Source organism: Ranitomeya imitator, chromosome 10 (assembly GCF_032444005.1).
Source record: "Ranitomeya imitator isolate aRanImi1 chromosome 10, aRanImi1.pri, whole genome shotgun sequence".
Lineage (NCBI taxonomy): Eukaryota > Metazoa > Chordata > Amphibia > Anura > Dendrobatidae > Ranitomeya > Ranitomeya imitator.
In genome coordinates, this window is record NC_091291.1 from 116,068,875 (window position 1) to 116,086,172 (window position 17,298).

Below are 17,298 nucleotides of genomic sequence, written 5' to 3' on the forward strand. Positions count from 1 at the left end.
GTCTCCCTCAGCAACTTTGCAACAAGAACGACAACAATCCGTGACGTTGCAGCGTCCTGGCTAGCGATCTCGTTGTGTTTGACATGCAGCAGCGATCTGGATCCCGCTGTGCCATCGCTGGTCGGAGCTAGAAGTCCAGAACTTTATTTCGTCGCCAGCTCGGCGTGTATCGTCATGTTTGACATCAAAAGCAACGACGCCAGCAACGAGCATAGGGCCCCTAGATGTGTGTCGGATCGGTACACTCCGGCTGTTTGACATGGAGCTAACAACCAGCGAGAACGAGAAGTGAGTCGCCGTTATGTCACTGGGTCGCTCCTGCATCGTTCTGGAGCTGCTGTGTTTGACGTCTCTACAGCGACCTAAACAGCGACACTCCAGCGATCTAGTTTGGGTCGGCTCGTTGTCTATATCGCTGCAGCGTCGCTGAGTGTGACGGTACCTTTATTAGGCTTGTGAATCCTACCTCCCTTCTAGCATGGACTAACTCTATATAGTCAATCTGCAGCCATTCCCAGTAAGCCCTGTCTGCCAGGAGGCAGTAGAGGAGCCACACTTGCAGCACCTTGTCAGAGAATGCCCTTCGGTTGGCCAGGTACCAGGCTTGGCATCATATGGGGCCATATAATGGTGTCGTTTTGGCTGCTCATGGCAGTTGTCGTTTGGATAGTGTTTTGCTGTTTGTCATGGTGAAACGAATAATTGAGATTACTTGAGGAACCCACACCCAAGGCTGATTTACCACACCTTTTCCTCTTTGAGCCGCAGCAGAAGCCTAATCAGCGAGTGTATGGATTATGAAGCCTGTGTACAGGGTGGGGGGTGTAGAAAACATCCTGCCTTTGCCGGTCATGGCTGTGGTGAAGTTGTGCTAAATGAATAGTTTGTTTGCATCCCTGGAGATGTAATAAGACTCTGCTGGGGTAGGTCATCCTCTGTTATGTTTTCACATGACCATCGGGTCTTTTTAATATATATATATATATATTATAAAGTTTTGGTCCCAATATCTGTACTGCAGTATTTCAGGTTGCCACCAGCGCTAAGTCTATGTTCACGCGTTGCGTGTGTGTGCTGCGGGGTTTTTTTTTCTGCAGGTAAAACCTGCTCTCTTGGCAGTAAGGCTATGTGCACACGTTGCGCATTTACTGCAGATCCGCAGCGTTTTTTTTTTCCGTGCAGAAACGCTGCAGATCCGCAAGTGATTTACAGTACAATGTAAATCAATGGAAAAAAAATTGCTGTGTTAATGCTGCGGAAAATTGTGCACGGAAAACGCTGCGGATCAAAAGGAGCAGGTCCTTTATTTGCGGATCTGCAGCGTTTTTGTACCCATTCCATTATAGAAATCTGCAGTGGTAAAAATGCATGAAATCTGCACAAAATCCACATAAAAAACGCATCAAATCCGCACCTGTGTTTTCTGCCAAGAGATGTAGAATCCGCACGAAAAATTCCAGAGGCAAATCCGCAATGTGTGCTCATAGCCTTAGGCTATATGCACACGTTGTAGATTTGATTGTGGTATTTTCTGTGCAGATTCTGCATTTCTTGGCAGAAAACGCAGGTCAGATTCTGCGCCTTTTTTTGGTATGTGCACACGTTAAAGATTTTTGTGTGGATTTCTTTTCTTTTTTTTTTTTTCCCCCTGCAGATTTCTATTATGGAATGGGTGCAGAAACGCAGTAGATCTGCAAAAAGAATTGACCTGGTCCTTTTTTGAATCTGCTGCGTTTTCTGTGCAGATTTTTCCGCACCATCAGCACAGCATTTTTTTTTGTTTTTTGCCATCGATTTACATTGTACTGTAAATCACTTGCAGAATTGCAGCGTTTCTGCGCGGAAAAGAACCCTGCGGATCCGCAGGAAATCTGCAACGTGTGCACAAACCCTTAAGGAGCGGTGTGTGTTGCTGCGGGTTTTTTGTCTCTTGTGCATGCTGATAGTTTAAGACTGTGTGCACACGCTGCGGATTTTGCTCCGGATCCGCTGCGGATTTGACTGCTGCGGATTCGCAGCAGTTTTCCCAAAGTTTACAGTACCATGTAAACCTAAGGGAAAAAAACCCGCTGTGCACATGCTGCGGAAAATGCCGCGCGGAAACGCTGCGGATTATTTTCCGCAGCATGTCAGTTGTTTGTGCGTTTTCCGCAGCGGTTTTCAGCCAGCACCAATAGGAAAGTGCTGGTGAAAAAGCGCAGAAGAAACCAAGAAAATCCGCAGTGAAAACCGCAGTGGTTTTGCACTGTGGATTTTCCAAATCCGCTGCGGAAAAATCCGCAGGAAAATCTGCAGCGTGGGCATATACCCTAATGCCTCCCAAAAGCATGGTGCAACTTCCTTAGGCTATGTTCACATGTTGCGTCTTTGTGTGTTTTTATGCATATTTTTATCTGCGTTTTACACCACCAACAAAAGCTAGGAGATTTCAGAAATCTCGTGCAGTTTTTTTTTTTTTTTTTGTCCTTACGGATTTGGAAAACTGCTGTTTTTGCAAGCTGCAACATGTCACTTCAGGGTGGTTTTTTTGTTATGCAGCGCTTTTCACCCATAGGAAATGGTAAGTGCAAAAAACGTAGATATGTTTTATGCAGCAAAAACTTGGCGAAACCTGCTTTTTATAATCTGCTTAAAATTTGCATAAACAAACCGATCATGATTAAGGGTGTGTTCACCTGACACACGTTGATGCGAGCGACATACAAACGCGAATTCACCTGTCTTCGTAACTTATCATGTCCTGTGTATTGATTACATTTAAAGAATCTACTCGTGAAGCTGGCTAATTCCTTGGTTTATCGCTTATTTGGACTGCTGCAGACCCGTTGTCCGAGCTTCAAGTGGATGAGGTTAACGCTGATGTGAGCTGGAATCTACATTAACGGTTTTTTTTTTTTCAGCCATAGAAAGCAATGAGTAAGGCTACGTTCACATCAGCGTTTTGCGGGGCTGCGTCGGGCGCAGCCGCGGCGACGCATGCGTCATGCTCCCCTATATTTAACATGGGGGCGCATGGACATGCGTTGTATTGCGTTTTGTGATGCATGCGTCTTTTTTGGCGCAAGCGTCAGGGCGCAGAGGACGCAGCAAGTTGCATTTTTTTTGCGTCCAAAATCATGCCAAAAAAGGACGCATGCGTCACAAAACAATGCGTTTTTGTTTGCGTTGAGCCGCCGACGCAGCACCGCACAACGCAAATGTGAACGTAGCCTAAGTGCAAAAATTGCAGGTATCATGATTGTCTGTTTTTTATTTTTTGTTGTAAATTATTTTTTGCGTCTAAATAGGCCTCAGTAAATGCTCAATCTCCTATTGAGATCCTTCAAAAAATTTTTTTAGTCTAGATTAATTGGTGCATGGGCCAAGAGTTGCTGCAGATTTTGACTGGCTTGATGAGAGAAACCTGTTTCTTTCCACCTGCAAAGACTGATCCTAAAAATTTACTGAAATGCTGCTTTACACGTGTGTAGTTTAATTTTTTTTTAATCTAATTTTTATCAAAAATATCGTAATTTTGTAAATGGCATCAGCAATAAAAGTAAGGGCAACATATCGTTGGACACTTCTGCCCGAACCACCTGACTAGTCCTATGCGGTACCCACTCCAGGTGACTGACGGGTCTCTCTCGTATGTGCACACATAGGAGAGACTTGTCAATTGTGGTGGTGGGGAGAAGGCGGCTGTGGATCGCGTCAGACTAGTCCGTCTCTCCCTATAGTCTGCTGCCAGCTTTTCACATGCCGTGGCTTTTAAGAGTAAGGTATACTGATGCAGTCGTGCACTCAGTCCGCTTCTTGCCGATTGCAGATTTACTTAACCCTATGCTAGAGTGGCAGTGCAAATTTCATCACATTGGCACATTCTGGATGATAAAGGTGGCGTATAGTTTACATTTTTCTTCATTATGTTTGATAAAAAGATGACTTCTCCCTTGGATAGGTTGTAAGTATAGGCGGACACTTGTTACTCCTGCCCAGTTTTCCACCTCCATCGGTGGCCGAATGTACATGGTCTATGAAGAACACTGTAGCTCTGCATAAGGCCTCTTTCACACTTCCGTCTTTTAGCTCCCGTAGAAATCCGTCGATTTTTTTTTTTTTTTTTTTTTTTTTTTTTTTTTTAAACCGGATCCAGCAAATTTTTCTGCAGGATCCTGTTTTTTCCCATAGACTTGTATTAGCGATGGATTGTGACAGATGGCCATACGTTTTATCCGTCGTGCATTGGATCCGTCGGAAAATTGCTGTCCGTCGGGTGGAGAAAACGTTTAGAGTAACGTTTTTTCTGCACGTCGGAAAATCGCTCAGCGACGGGTCTTGTGCTGCCCGTTGAAAGCCTATGGGCGCAGGATCCGTCACTGACTTTCAAACCCTGGAACCCAGTGACGTATCTCGTTTTTGTATTCTGAGCATGCCTAGTCGGGGAAAAAAATGTCTCCCTCTCCCTCTCCTTCTCCCCCTCCCTGTCTTGGGTTTTCGTGGTGTACCAGGTGCTGTCGTAGCACTGGGTAATTTTTAATATTTGTGGACAAATATTAATATTTTCTGGGTGCTAATCTTGTTTGATTTGTGGAACTTTTGGGTCGTCTTTGTGGTCCTTGTAAAAGCCTTGATAGATGGCTCCAGTGGTTTTATGTATGGTCGTTCCTCCCCGCAGTTCACGCAAAGTATAATCTACGATTCTCCTAACTCAGCGTTTTCTCAAGATCCTCATTAGATCATCATGATCCTCGGCCTTTCTAATGTTGGGGCTTCTTGTGGATCTGAGTTCCCACTTCCCAGAGGGGTCTTCCTAATAATTTTTTTTTATTTAATGTCCCAGTCACTAGAAATCCTGTCTAAAAGTTTCAGTTCTGAATGTGTGTGTTGTGCCAATATATTATGTAGGTCAATCATCTTCTCCACTAGAGCAAGGGAAACAGCTTTCATAAATTTAGTATCTTGCAATGTGTTTTTGGAATAACTTTTATGGCACATTGAAGCTTGGATTCGCTCAGAAAATTGTTCTGGGTCACACAAAATCCCAAAATATCATTCAGACAAGGACATCCCAGCTTTTTGAAAAAGCTTGGATGCCCCTATCGTCATTATTAGCCCCCACTGCGGGTCTATCTTCCTCTTACCAGCCCATGTCATGAACTCTGGATCAAACTTGTCACAGACTAACCTTTGTGCCTTGGGTCCTGTTGGTAAATGTCACTTTAAGGAAGCTGCCACCCCGCCAAAGGGCGCATTAATCGTGCCGAATATTTTCGTCAACAAGATTAAGGGGATTTACATTCAGGTGCTTTTTACTAATTGTGTCCGTGTTTCCTCTGAGCATTGAAAGGAGCTTTTTTTTTTTTTTTTTGCGGTACAGTAATGCCCCCAGACCTATTAAATTTCAGTAACAAAACCTCGATGTGTTGCATAATACTTTTTTTTTGCGTTTTTATTCCTCCCAAACATCAAATCCAAGTGCTTTGTGGCAAGTGTAGCCACGTTCGTGTGCATATTGGTTGCAGGCAGCTTTAATAGTATAGATATCCATGATGAGGGGATTGTCATTAGCGTCTACTTTGCAGACCTTCTTATCAGGCTGTTTTTAATGATGTAAGTATATTAGTCTAGAGTCACTTAGCCATCTGGCATTTTCGCACGGTCTCCAGTTACATCTTGGAACATACCTTCTTTGAAATACACGTATGTGTTAGTGTTCAGATCTCCGTACTCCTGGGTCTCAAGTAGGGTACCCCTTACAAGTATTGTAGTTGTTTTGGATGAATGTGATACTGCTCCTGTTCTAATCAGTAGGATCTGGATTGTTTCACCACATTCTAAATCTAAATCCCAACCTTAGGGTACCGTCACACAGTGCAATTTTCATCGCTACAACGGTACGATCCGTGACGCTCCAGCATCGTAACAATATCGCTCCAGCGTCGTCGACTGCTGTCACACTTTGCAATCTACGACGCTGGAGCGATAATTTCATGACGTATGTGCGATGTAGAAGCCGTTGGTTACTATGCGCACATCGTATACGATATGTTACACCATGCGATCATGCCGCCACAGCGGGACACTAGACGACGAAAGAAAGTTTCAAACGATCTGCTACGACGTACGATTCTCAGCGGGGTCCCCGATCGCAGGAGCGTGTCAGACACTGCGATATCGTAACTATATCGCTCGAACGTCACGAATCGTGCCGTCGTAGCGATCAAAATTGCGCTGTGTGACGGTACCCTTAAGGTACCGTCACACTAGACGATATCGCTAGCGATCCATGATGTTGCAGCGTCCTCGCTAGCGATATCGTCCAGTGTGACACGCAGCAGCGATCAGGCCCCTGCTGTGCTGTCGCTGGTCGGGGAAGAAAGTCCAGAACTTTATTTCGTCGCTGGACTCCCCGTAGACATCGCTGAATCGGCGTGTGTGACACCGATTCAGCGATATCTAAACTGGTAACCAGGGTAAACATCGGGTTACTAAGCGCAGGGCCGCGCTTAGTAACCCGATGTTTACCCTGGTTACCATCCTAAAAGTAAAAAAACAAACGCTACATACTTACCTACCGCTGTCTGTCCTCGGCACTCTGCTTCTCTGGTCTGGCTGTGAGCACAGCGGCCGGAAAGCAGAGCAGTGACGTCACCGCTCTGCTTTCCGGCTGCACGGCGCTCACAGCCAGACCAGAGAAGCAGAGTGCTGAGGACAGACAGCGGTAGGTAAGTATGTAGTGTTTGTTTTTTTACTTTTAGGATGGTAACCAGGGTAAACATCGGGTTACTAAGTGCGGCCCTGCGCTTAGTAACCCGATGTTTACCCTGGTTACCGGGGACCTCGGGATCGTTGGTCGCTGGAGAGCTGTCTGTGTGACAGCTCTCCAGCGACCAAACAGCGACGCTGCAGCGTTGTCTAGATCGTTGTCGGTATCGCTGCAGCGTCGCTTAGTGTGACGGTACCATTATCGATAGTGACTGTACTGATACCCAGTTGTACAGCTCTTCTGGCTTCAGAACTGTTTCTTTTTAGCTGTTTTTGCCCTTGACGTACTATAAAGAGAAGCAAACCGTTGGATTAGGGTCAGGAGGATAGTAGACAATTTAAGACTCTCAGCCGGTTTTGTGTTAACCGGATTTGAGTCAGTAACTCAGATCTATTCGGGCTTAAAGATGACATTGTGTGGAGGACAGGGGAAAGGGCTGTACAACACAACTACATCTGGTATCTGGACTAGAGCTGAATCTCGGGGGAACTGTAAGTATATTTCTGGGCATATTCTCACGCTGAGCTATGGTATAAAGCTTGCTTTATAGTTCTGAAGACTTACATTCTGCCCGCTTACCATTTTTATATATTGGATTGTAATACTTCCGAACAACAGTGGCTAACAGGTTCTCTACCAGCACCCAGGTCTGCATCTGATCAAATTCTATTGCTGGGACATATGGTATTTGATTAGGTCCTAAGGTGGTCTAAATGGCTCTACTTAGTGATGCACGTCCCTGCGGTACAGTGGGACTTTTATTAAATGTCTGCGTTGGACTTGTGTTCCTTTTACGTCATTAACTTGTTAGCTCGTATAATGGAGAAAACGGCAGTGACTAAGCACAAATTGCTTAGGCTAAAACGTCGATTACACTTTTAGTTCTTCGGGAAGTGTGGGCTTCTAAAATGGTCTCCAACCTGGACATCTTTGGTGGGTTAAGCCTATGTAAAAAAATAAAAATAAAATATAATTAAGTTCATGCTGTAAAGCTTCTGAACTCATGAGGTGTTGAATGAAGTAGCTGACGATGAACCTTTCTCCTTGCAGAACTGAGTGTTGGTGGTAGAGAAGCTTCATCTTAGAGAAGAATCATGAGTGAACTTGACCAGCTACGTCAGGAGGCCGAGCAACTCAAGAACCAAATCAGAGTGAGTAAAATAAAACCCTGCATGAATTTCCATATTTTTATTTTTTTTATTAGTTCCCCGATTTCATTTCCACATTTTGTTTTGCCTTAACTGAACTGCTTTTATATAATCTTAGTAGACTCTAGATGCCAACTTCAGGGGCTTTCATTTCTTTTTTCCTTTTATCTTACTATTTTTTTCTTCTGCTTTTGATGATCTGGGACCGATCTGTTTAGATAGCTCCTCACTGTTTGAACGTGAGGTTACAGCCGAACTTTTACAGCGTAAATAAGATCCATCCTTCATCGGAGGCGCCTGCTCCGTCTGTGGCCGGTTATACGCAGACTGCGTGGCAACACAAAGATAAACTTCATATTCTTGTTTTATTCAGTTGCATGCCTTAAAGGTGGCAGATGAGGTTTAACAATGATAAATGTAAGGTTATACACATGGGAAGAAGGAATTAATATCACCATTACACACTGAACAGGAAACCACTGGGTAAATCTGACAGGGAGAAGGACTTGGGGTTCCTAGTTAATGATAAACTTACCTGGATTAGCCAGTGCCAGGCAGCAGCTGCCAAGGCAAACAGGATCATGGGGTGCATTAAAAGAGGTCTGGATACACATGAGAGCATTATACTGCCTCTGTACAAATCCCTAGTTAGACCGCACATGGAGTACTGTGTCCAGTTTTGGTCACCGGTGCTCAGGAAGGATATAATGGAACTAGAGAGAGTACAAAGGAGGGCAATAAAATTAATAAAGGGGATGGGAGAACTACAATACCCAGATAGATTAGCGAAATTAGGATTATTTAGTCTAGAAAAAAGACGACTGAGGGGCGATCTAATAACCATGTATAGGTATATAAGGGGACAATACAAATATCTCGCTGAGGATCTGTTTATACCAAGGAAGGTGACGGGCACAAGGGGGCATTCTTTGCGTCTGGAGGAGAGAAGGTTTTTCCACCAACATAGAAGAGGATTCTTTACTGTTAGGGCAGTGAGAATCTGGAATTGCTTGCCTGAGGAGGTGGTGATGGCGAACTCAGTCGAGGGGTTCAAGAGAGGCCTGGATGTCTTCCTGGAGCAGAACAATATTGTATCATACAATTATTAGGTTCTGTAGAAGGACGTAGATCTGGGGATTTATTAAGATGGAATATAGGCTGAACTGGATGGACAAATGTCTTTTTTCGGCCTTACTAACTATGTTACTATATGTTACTATGTAAATAAGTGAGATTTCTGGTCGTGGTGGTGGCTTCACTTCTGGTCCTCCAAATAAAAGCCTGTGTAGTTCAAGGTAGCACTTAATATTTCTTGCCTCAACCTATATTCTGGCTTCTTTGAGCAAGTTGAGATAAGTTTGCTAGTCCTAAAGGTCTTACTGCTGTCTTATGGGGAGCCCCTTACTAGGAGCCCCTGGATATTATTTTAAGAAGTTTTTCTTTTTTTCTTTAAGGTATGCAGTTTTTAGGTTATAACGGTGTTAACACAATCCTAAAGATTTGGGTAGCTAAGGACTTCGGTGACCTGTAACATATTCTTTGAATAGTTGACTATTTGCAATTGTGGTGAAGCCCCTTTATGTAACATGTTGCCTGACAAAATCTGTATAGTTTTAAAGTTTAAAGAGTGGCTGTTGCCAATATGGAACTTTCCTTTTTTATTTAAAAGGAGTGGCACAGCCTTGACTTTTTTTCAAAATATAAGTTGTCTTGAGTGCACAGAAGAAGCCTTAATTCCCCCAAAAGGGCCTGACTTTCCAGCAAGAGTCTGGTTCGAACTTCCAGGTTGTAGGATCTCGGAACTCGCAACCCTCAGCTGCCCGTCTTGTTGTGAAAGCGCAAGATCTCTCATGTTATCTCAAGATCTTGCTTTCTGCACTTGCCAAACCTTGCCCCATCCTCAAGTTATTGAATAATCACCTCTTTATTGAGGTTACTGTTCGTTAACCACTTTGCACTTACCCCGCAATGCTGCGTCCTTTACAAAGAATCAGATCTTGTGCTTTCGCTGCGAGAGCGGACTTTTATTAAAGACTGCACCTTTTAAAGGGAAATAACCTACAATAAATATGCACAGAGACCTCATCATACAAAAAATGACATGTTTTATTTAAACTACATAACAGAAAATATTAAAATACAGCTGTGATGGCAAATAATACTAAATAAAAACACCCCAGACCAGAGGTAAGCATATAACCTCCCAAATAGCCAGCTGCCAGGAAAATATAAGTGACTCATAAAGGGGAACTCTCATATGCCCAAACGGCACAATCACTGTGTATCTGAATGGCACAATTGCCGTATAACCATAAGACCCCAAACTATACTTCACTCTGGCAGCATAAGGACAAAGTATACAAATACACTGGTACTATACCTCCGGTCTGATGGTGCCACCCCTACGCGCGTTTCGGCCCGTGTGCCTTCTTCCGGGGGAGTGGCATCATCAGATCCAGCATGCCCTAAAATACCCCAGCTGACCAATCACAATATAACATATAATTGCGTCATAGGATCGCCGCCATGTAGCGGCGCGTGCGCAGATCGCCCCATCAGGGTCCGAGTCCCCACCAGCGTCATCGGGCAGACACGCCCACGGGAACGCCCGAAGACGTCACGTGAGCGCTAGCCCGACTAAGACGCCGGCAACGACGCGGAACCCCAAGGAGAGAACACGCACGCGCACAGGGGGAGATCCCAGACGCACCCAACCACTAACAAGAAAGTAAGTTATTCCCCAGCAACTATATACATGCTGCGAAAACATCCATAAGCATGGTGAACAACATTAAAATTATTATAGTGAACAATATATCACGTCTAAAACATGAAATACATATATGAGAATTGCAACAAAATATATCATACAATATTTCATAAGCAATAATTATTGTACTCCTATCTAGTGAAAAAGTGCAATGTGCAGCAATTATCCTCTAATGAACACAAATATAATCAGATAATATATAATAAAGTGCAATATACAAAAAAATCCTCAAAAAATGATGTCCATATGGACACAATACATACATAAATATGACATTATATTCATTAGTCACAATAAATATACAGTACAAAAAATATACAGTACAAAAAAGTGAAAAGATCCATTAAACATGCTCATAGATGATGTCCATGTTCTCCATACTCTCAATCATCCATCCAAGAATTCAACCACGGGGAATACAACTTAGTGGCTGTAAATTAGAAAGAACAAAATTAAAATCAGCATCCGTAATTATAAAAACAAGAAACCAATGAAACCAAAAATAAAAAACGACCATATTAAAGAAAAGGTGCAAAACTCAGGGTCTCATTCAACCCCTCTGGTTTAAGGGTCCGTAATTCCCATATCCATCGGGACTCTTTTTGAGCAAGATGACGACTCACATTACCCCCTCTTGGGCATACAGGAATACAATCAATACCCTTCACACGAAACTGGGCGGGATCACAGGCATGGTGCTGTTTAAAATGTCTGGGAACACTTTTAAGTAAATCCAAATTCTCTTCATCTTTTGCAGCCAGGATATCCCTAACGTGCTCCCTTACCCGCACCTTAAACGCCCTTGTAGTCAGGCCTACATAAATTTTTGGGCAAGTACAGTAAGCATAGTAGACCACTGCACTTGTAGTGCAAGTTATTGTATGCGTGATTATAAACTTGCGTCCATCCGATGACACAAAATCTGTTGCCGTATCCATATTAGGACAACCCACACACTTCCCACAGGGTTTACTGCCCCATGGAGACTTAGATGGTTGCTTCTGCGATGCAAATAATTGGGGGCGTTCTTTTGGTGTATAGTAGCTTTTTACTAACAAATCTCTCAAGTTTTTTGATCTCCGTGCAGTAATTGAGGGTCTCTTAGACAGATATTGTTTCAGCACCGGATCTGCCAGTAAAACTGGCCAATGCTTTTCAACACTCTCCAATAGTTTACTCCATTGGGAATTGTACGTGGTTACCAATCTTACCTGATTACAAGCTACTTTCTTATTAGAAGAATACAGAAGTTGGTTACGATCCGTGTTCCTTGCTCTGTTATAGGCTTTTTTAATACTTCTCCTGCTGTATCCCCTTTCCAAAAATCTTGCCTTCATTTCTGTTGCCCGACATTCAAAATCTTCAATAGTGGAGCAAATTCTTCTAATTCGAAGAAACTGTCCCACTGGCACTGCATTAACAACATGAGATGGATGAGAGGAGCTGGCATGGAGGACCGCATTTACTGCTGTATCCTTACGGAAAGCATCTGAGAGTAAGAGACCACTAGGATCCCTTTTAACCAAGACATCGAGGAACTCGATCTGCTGAGAGCTGCAATGATACGTCAAATTAATATTGTAATCATTATTATTTAAAGTTTGAAAAAATGTTTCCAATTCAAATGATGTCCCACGCCAGATCATGAAGATGTCATCGATGTAGCGGGTCCAAAAAATGACCCGCTCCATCGACAAACCATGATCCGACGTGAAAAGATCCCTCTCCCACAGCCCCAGGAACACATTTGCATACGAAGGCGCACAAGCCGCCCCCATCGCAGTGCCCTGGAGCTGCAGGTAGAGGGATCCATTAAAAATAAAAAAATTGTGAGTGAGTAAGAATTGCAGCAAAATCAACAGGAATTCCACTTCGTCCCCAGTGAAATTGGTCATAGTCAATTTAACCTTTTAAAGGGGCATTAAGGTTCCTAATTGTATTAAGAGAAATCCAGTTTGGGTGTGCCCTGCTTTATTGAATTATAAATGGCAGCCCCATATTGGTGATGGGCAATTTTCAAAGATGGAAAAGCTGCATAGCTTGGAGGAGTAGATCCTGAATCGAGACAAATACAAGACTGGCTAATCTACATGAAAGTCATTGACCCCATGCAGAATCTAGTCTAAATCTCCAGGACAGTATGTCCTCCAACGAAGAGCTGTGGGCTATTAAACAGTTTAATTTATTACTAAACGTATCCTGTAAAATAAGTCAGCGTTTGCTTGGGTTCACGCTCTTCTTCACTGCCAATGTAGAAAAAAAAATCTCTTCGAAAAATTGTTGGTTCTCCAGTTCCTTTCCTCTTTCCCCCACTTAGAACTTTGTTTTATGGCAAAAGTTACTCGCCCAGTCCATCTCCACAGATCTCCGAGCCCCTAGAACAATACCAAATTTCAGACTCCGAAATGCGCACCAAGTTCCCTACACAGGAGGCCGCATAAAGGTCTTAGGGTACCGTCACACTATACGATTTACCTACGATCACGACCAGCGATATGACCTGGCTGTGATCGTAGGTAAATCGTAGTGTGGTCGCTGGGGAGCTGTCACACAGACAGGTCTCCAGCGACCAACGATGCCGAGGTCCCTGGGTAACCAGGGTAAACATCGGGTAACTAAGCGCAGGACCGCGCTTAGTAACCCGATGTTTACCCTGGTTACAAGCGTAAAACTAAAAAAAAACAAACAGCACATACTTACATTCTGGTGTCCGTCAGGTCCCTTGCAGTCTGCTTCCCGCACTCAGTGACTGCCGGCCGTAAAGTGAAAGTGAAAGCACAGCCGCTGTGCTCTGCTTTCACTTTACGGCCGGCAGTCACAGTGCGGGAAGCAGAGACGGCAAGGGACCTGACGGACACCAGAATGTAAGTATGTGCTGTTTTTTTTTTTTTTTTTAGTTTTACGCTTGTAACCAGGGTAAACATCGGGTTACTAAGCGCGGTCCTGCGCTTAGTAACCCGATTTTTACCCTGGTTACAAGCGAACGCATCGCTGGATCGCATCGCTAGATCGGTGTCACACACACCGATCTAGCGATGACAGCGGGAGATCCAGCGATGAAAGAAAGTTCTAAACGATCTGCTACGACGTACGATTCTCAGCAGGATCCCTGATCGCTGCTGCGTGTCAGACACCGCGATATCGTAACTATATCGCTGGAACGTCACGAATCGTACCGTCGTAGCGATCGAAATGGTATAGTGTGACGGTACCCTTAGAGCAGTGCAATCGGTGAACCAGTCTTATAGAAATAGTCGATGACGACTCTAGATGGTCACATACCTGGCCAGGAATTAATCTCAGGCTGTTTGCTTTATCGCCATGCACATCAGCGTTTCAGAAAGTGAATATTTCTCGGCCTTCATTAATTCTCGACTCTTCTAAACAGTTATTAAAAGCTTGGCTCCAGCCAGGACCAGACTTCCTGGATGTCTTTAGTTTAGTATATCCGTTACAAGGTCTGGTTTTTCAGAAGCTATGACAGGTATTAGTTATGTACATTTTTCACTTTTGCCTTCAGATTTTGTTGTAGAGTATTTGATTGTACATTAAAAAAAAAGTGGCAGACAACTGACGTATTGCAATACAACATGAATGACAAATCCCAATATCGATTAGAAAGCATAAAATCCATGGAATTGAAAATTGTGGACTAATAGTCACTATTGTTTCCTAGAAAGGGTGCTAATGTCATAAAACCTATAAAAATCTGTGAACCAATGTTTCTGATCCATGGTCCATATTTTGCTGAACCCGTTTATCCAATAAAATTTAAATTATTAGCAAAGATCCAAAATCTTCGGATGTTAGGGCACATTCACGGGACGAGATTCATATACGTCGCCTCTCCCCTTTTCCTTTCCACGTCCTGAAAAACCGAAGTTAGACACAAGGAGTACATTTAGGTATGTTGGTTGGTACCATGTACACGTTTCACGGTCTGAGAACAGACCATGATGCACGGATTGGCCCAAACATGGCAGCGTCATATGCCTATAAGGCTCAAGCAATGAAGTGACAAAGACCCACCAGGGTCGAAACGTTGCTACTGTATGGCTTAATAAATTCATTCGCTTTGATTATACACCTGGATGGAGCGCTGTCACTTCATTGCTTGAGCCTTCGACGGTCCTAGTGGGTTCCTTGGACCTGGACGGGCGCTCTGACCTATGAGTGCTGTCAGCCATCTCTTTTTCTGCTTATGCCTATAAGGCTGTCTAGTTTGAGTCGGGAAACCTATGGCTGGTCCTTACTCGAATTGCTAAACGCAGGTTGCAATTTTTGCCTAAAATTGATTGCCGAAACATTGACAGGTTCCCTATGGAACTTATTCACTTCTGCCATTTTACGAATTGTAAGGACTCACAAATTTTCAATTCTCACATAACCATATGAGGCAGTTTGGCCTCCAGCTCCATAACTTGATCATGTATAAAGGAGAGAGCTTCTCTGGGACACGGCAGGCAATATGTCACTTGTTTATGGCTGTAGAGGTGTGCTTTATTTTATTTTTTTTTTTCATTCCCCTCCCTTCTTTCTGATGGTTTTAGCTGTGTTAACCTTTGCACGCAGTAAACCTCAGCGCCCCATTTCACATTCTTGCTGCCATACCACGCATGCCGCATTTGTCAATGTAAACTTTTCTTGGCATTTGCACACTTCTGCTGGCTTGTCAAAAACAAAAAGTATCAATGTTTTTCATATTACTGTGTTTAGGAATTTATTTGATTTACACAGTATTAAAGGCTTTTCCTTAAAAAAAAAAAAAAAATTCCATGCTTATCATTGGGGGTCCAGTACGACCACGGAGACTCCCAGCATTATTGAGATCCAGGCTTTGTCCTGAATGGAGCAGAGGTGCGTCTGATCAGCCTCAGTCAGTGTCTGTGGAGCTGCCAGAAATAACGGTGTTATTCTGTTTTTTTTTTTTCCTCTCAGTCCCATAGACAATGTATTGTAGGAGGTCGAACATAGGCACCTCCGTTCAAGACTGGCTGCAGACCCCCAGCGATCAGCAAGTCAACACCTGTTTAATGGATTTTTTTTTTTGCAGATTAATTATTAACTCCCCATGCTCAATAGTTGTCACCAGCCCCTTGAAGTCTATGGGATTGGCCGATATTCATCTGATCTGTTAGGGCACCAAACGTGAAGCCCAATCACCGTAACATATTTGTACTCTGTATAGGCCTTGGATCTAGTGATGGTTATGTTTTCCGTAACAAGGATGATCTGAAATGAAGTGGTGGCGCAGCTCGTGCCCGTCTGACGTGGTCCTTCCGCATCTTAATTTTTTTTTTTTTTTTTCCTTTTGTCTTCTCAGGATGCCAGGAAAGCATGTGCAGATGCCACTCTGGCTCAGGTAAGAGTTCAGTTTCTGTAACTTCATATTCATTTAGGTCTCTAACTCTCGCTTTATTGCTCCGTTAGGTCCTTTTAATGTGTAGCTAATAATAAAATATATTTTTGGTTTCTCTTTCACCCCAATACAGATCACAGCCAATATTGATCCAGTAGGTCGAATTCAGATGCGCACTAGGCGTACACTGAGGGGCCACCTTGCGAAAATCTATGCTATGCACTGGGGCACAGACTCCAGGTAGGTTTTATGTTATCCATAGCTCGATGGCTGCGATGAAGATGGCCATGAGTATCCATTTAAAACTCAAATAATCCAGATTTAAAGGTGTTTCTGACATGAAAATGATCAATAGTAGCTAAAATGACTTTTCCTAATCTCCTTGGTTTGCCCCCCCACCTCCACCCTTTCTGAAGTATTACAGGCGGCCATTGATTAACCTGCTTCCACCTCCATGCAGAGAGGTTATGTACTGACTGCATTAAAACCTATAGCATTTAGAAGGTTTAAGGGGATGTGCTCTACTGGAAAACCTCAGGTTAATTAAGTGACGACCTAAATTAAAAAGAAAATGAAGTATACTCCCCTATTGCTGCGGCGCCGTTCCAGTGGTGTCTGCGACCTGTTCCTGTCGGTGATGCATTATTGTCACGAGCGGTCGCTGATTGGCTGCAGCCAGCACGTCAGTAGTCCGTCAGATCTGGCGTTCACTTTGATGAAGTAGTAAAGGCTGCAGCTGACGGGTGGCCACTTATTGACTGCAGGTGGCATAGCAATGTCGATGCAGGAGGGGAGTACAGACTTTGTATTTATTATTTAGGTCCCAAATTAATTATGCAGGGGTTATCCATAATGTACAGCACCTTTAACTCAAATTATACGGTTTGCCTTGGATTTCTTCAAAATGCGAATGGCTTTCTACTATACACCAAAAACAAACAAAATCACTCGCGAGCTTGCAACATTTTTAATTAAAGGCTTGGCTGCTTTTTTTTTTTTTTTTCTTCTCAAACTTGTAATAAACTTTTTTGTTTTGTACTAGGTAAGCTTTAATTATGACTGTAAATATGTTTTTGCACTGTTTGTACATAAGACTGTAAACGTTGGATTTGCTCTTGCCCCGGCCATGGGCCTGAACGTGCTAGCGATTATTCAACAGTTTCCCTGGCTTCCACAGGTCTTATAATGGACTGCTCCTTTAACCAGGGAGTGTTTTTATCTGAATCTGAATGTTTTTCCCTTTGTGAAGCCGCTGTAGGAGAAATGTAGTATT

At 43.4% G+C, this 17,298-nt stretch overlaps 1 protein-coding gene across 2 annotated transcripts in view; it reads left to right on the top strand.

Moving 5' to 3' along the window:
• The window catches only part of GNB1 (G protein subunit beta 1), a 65,239-nt gene that overhangs the window by 33,278 nt on the left and 14,663 nt on the right, over positions 1-17,298 (top strand). Inside the window, exons 1-4 of one of the 2 annotated variants that reach the window (XM_069741457.1) lie at positions 7,160-7,239; positions 7,799-7,899; positions 15,990-16,028; positions 16,159-16,265. In XM_069741457.1, coding sequence (XP_069597558.1) covers positions 7,843-7,899; positions 15,990-16,028; positions 16,159-16,265 — 203 coding nt within the window. In that variant the 5' untranslated portion in view covers positions 7,160-7,239; positions 7,799-7,842. Of the gene's footprint in view, positions 1-7,159; positions 7,240-7,798; positions 7,900-15,989; positions 16,029-16,158; positions 16,266-17,298 lie in introns of those variants that run through there. The other variant, XM_069741456.1, reaches the window with a different exon arrangement.